General features: G+C 36.6%; 1 protein-coding gene across 1 annotated transcript; it reads left to right on the top strand.

The window, feature by feature from the left end:
* Positions 1 to 275: 275 nt before the first annotated feature.
* On the top strand, positions 276 to 2657 carry LOC128204433 (putative nuclease HARBI1). Its single transcript, XM_052905848.1, has 4 exons — positions 276 to 476; positions 1025 to 1077; positions 1804 to 1954; positions 2451 to 2657. Exons 1-4 carry the CDS (start codon positions 276 to 278, stop codon positions 2655 to 2657), a joined length of 612 nt encoding a protein of 203 aa, XP_052761808.1.
* Positions 2658 to 3121: the final 464 nt, after the last annotated feature.

Below are 3121 nucleotides of genomic sequence, written 5' to 3'. Positions count from 1 at the left end.
TATCAGGGCGCACAACTTACATTTCAGTTTCACAGAAGATGAACTCAGAGAAAGGTACCGCTTTGGCATGGATGGGATTAGATTTTTATGTGAATTATTAGGCGAAGACATTTGCAGAACAACCCCCAGGAATTGCAGTATGTCCGTTGAGGAGCAAGTGTGTATAACACTGCGATACCTTGCCTCCGGTGCATTTATGCAAGTTGTAGGTGATACTTTTGGACGGGACAAGGCAACTGTGTGCCGTGTCATACCTCATCGCCGGCAAGTCAGAAATGTTCATTCGATGGCCTGACCAAGCTGAGCAGGATAGGACGAAAGCGGCGTTCAGGGATGTGGCTGGATTTCCTTGTGTCATCGGACTCATTGATGGAACCCATGTAAGAGTGATGAAACCAAGTAATGAGCAGGAGAGGGGATTTATTAACCGTAAGGGTTTTCCATCAATCAATGTGATGGCAGTTTGTGATGAAAAGGTAATGTTAGTTTTTAAAAAATATCACAATAGTTGTTACTTTTGTAAAACTGATATCTTTTGAGTTTTATTCAAAATGTGACATTTGATTTCTCAGATAAACTCATGATTTCCTGTACTCAAATTGTAAAGATTAATTATGCAGTAATGCTTACCAATGCTGGTATGTCCAATTTAACACATGTTCCAAAGTTGAATTTCATCAGTTAGAACTTTTTACACCCGATAAATGTGTGGAAAAGCACTCACCAATGCATTTTGTTATCCGGAAATATATTTTGTTTCTTAAACGAAGGTCAAGGTTACCATGGTTATTAAGACAAAACGGCGACATGGGTAACGGTGTATAATAGCTTAATGGTAACTTCTATGCATTTTTGGTGCTTAATTGGGAATCAATTGCCAACTCGATTAAAACCTATTGTTCCATTTGAATTTTGTAATCGATATAAGTTCTTTATAATGATGCATACAGTACATCAGGTTTGATGAGCACTTACAGAACTGATACAAATGTGTATTCAAATGAAATCTACTGATTTATTTCAGGGAAGTTTATGTCCATCAATGCCATCTGGCCAGGGTCTGCTCATGACAGCTCTGTATTTAATGATATTCATCTCTTATGCTATTATCGTTACAAAATAAACATTTTCTATCGTTGTATTCTACATTATTCCAGCTTCCAATTTTCACAGGTAATTTGTTATTTCTAGTTCTAAATTTTATCATATATCGCAAGAGTTTGTAAGGTGTCTGTACAAGATAATTTTCAAATTCAAACTTTTCTTTATACAATCTATAATTTATACATTTTCTCGGAGATAGTGGGTGTGTATTCAATTTACGTCGGTTCAAAGAACATACTTATTCGTTTGCATTTAGGAACTGCATATATATACAAGACAAAGGTTATTTTTTAGAGTGTACCACAGAAACCCTATAGGCAAACAAAGTAAAGTTTTATATGGAAGCACACCTTCATTGGATCAACGTTTGTAGACGCACTGCAATGCCTGTATTCATTGCATATATAAAAGTGTGGATATAACATGGATGTAATTGTGCCTTTTTCTCATGGAATCATGCGGCTCCGAAATTGCACCATTTTGATTCTTATTTAGAAATAAATGTTTTATTTGTGTGTGTGTGGGTGGAGGTCTTATCCCTAAATTCACCTAGAACCATCCGACCTCAAAGTTTCTTAAGGCCTTTCTACGCCCCTGTATCATATAATATGTCCTGTTGCGTTAATGCCCATCAGGGAAAATACTCTGTTTTGCAAAGTTTGTAAAAGACGTATTTTACACCTCTGAATAATTTTGCAGGTATGCATATGCCAGATATCTTTTGACGCCATTCAGGACAGCGGACACAGATAGAAAAGCTGCCTATAACAGAGCACACTGCCGAACTTGTGTCATTGTGGAATCCACATTCGGGAGATGGAAAAAGCGCTTCGGCATACTACATGGCGAGGTTTGATGTTTCCATTTTTTTATAATTGGATGAACAAAAGACAAATAACAGAAATCGTTTATAATTAATATACCTCTATATTAAGGTTTATTAGCAGTAATGGCATAACCAAGATGATGTATAAGTATAACAATGAAACTGATGATGATGATGATGATGATGATGATGATGATGATGATGATGATGATGATGATGATGATGATGATGATGATGATGATGATGATATGATGTTGATGATGATATGATGATGATTTATATATTTCAATATAACAGAGGTTGGAGTCCCTTATTCGTCACTTTGACAGCTCCTTGTCGTTACTTACTATATGCGTTGGGTTTTAAAATACAGTGAGCTCCAAATCGCCTGTGTAAATCTAGTGACACCCAAAACAGTTTGTTTAGTAGTTTTTAAGAAACTGCTTACAAATTTATATTTTGAGTGCTCGAACCACATGAAATTGTAACACGCAATGTTGATGTATGTTTGTATTCTCAGGTACGACTAGTCACTGAAAAGGCACCAACGATTATCATGGCATGCGCTGTTCTGCACAACATCGCGATTATTCTTGGGGAACCTGAGGTAGATGGAGATGGAGTTGGGCTGGATGGAAATGTTGGACAACAGTTCATCGGACGAGAGACTGGCTTTCACACCAGAGAATACATTGTGCAACAATACTTTCAAATGTTGGAAATATGAGACATTATTAAGAGTTAAAACACATACCTTACTCATCACTGAGTATTTGCAGGAAGCTACTGGCTTCTTTTTGTTCCAAGTCTTTGGATACCCTCTCAAAAAACCGTCGCTTTGCTTTTGATGTTGCAATCTCTTCTATTACGAGTAGCTTTTGCAGTTTCACCTTTTCAGTCTGTTCTTTGAAATAGTTAAGTTGTGCATCTTGGAATTCCTCAGAAATAGACCTGCAAAAAACATATCTTTATACCAAATTGTTTTATCACTTTCATGTCACCTGAGCACAATGAATTCAGCGTAAGCTAATAATTATTGGGTGAATGATATTCGTAGTCGTCCGTCAACATTTCCCGGCAAACAAATTATCCTCTCTAACCCCTTGGTCAGATAGATAGCAAGTATATATTTACAATTTGTTCAGGGATTTCTTTTAAATATTAACAACACTCTTCATTCGGCAGTGCGGT

Source organism: Mya arenaria, chromosome 10, assembly GCF_026914265.1.
Source record: "Mya arenaria isolate MELC-2E11 chromosome 10, ASM2691426v1".
Lineage (NCBI taxonomy): Eukaryota > Metazoa > Mollusca > Bivalvia > Myida > Myidae > Mya > Mya arenaria.
Note: the sequence above shows the minus strand (reverse complement) of the source record. Positions and strands in the feature narration are given on the sequence as shown.

Excerpts from the sequence above, each read along its gene's own strand:
- LOC128204433 (XM_052905848.1), top strand. The coding sequence starts at position 276 with ATGTTCATTCGATGGCCTGACCAAGCTGAGCAGGATAGGACGAAAGCG. Across the intron at positions 1,078-1,803 it reads GGTCTGCTCATGACAGCTCT|GTATGCATATGCCAGATATC; the intron begins GTATTTAATGAT and ends ATAATTTTGCAG. Across the intron at positions 1,955-2,450 it reads TCGGCATACTACATGGCGAG|GTACGACTAGTCACTGAAAA; the intron begins GTTTGATGTTTC and ends TTGTATTCTCAG.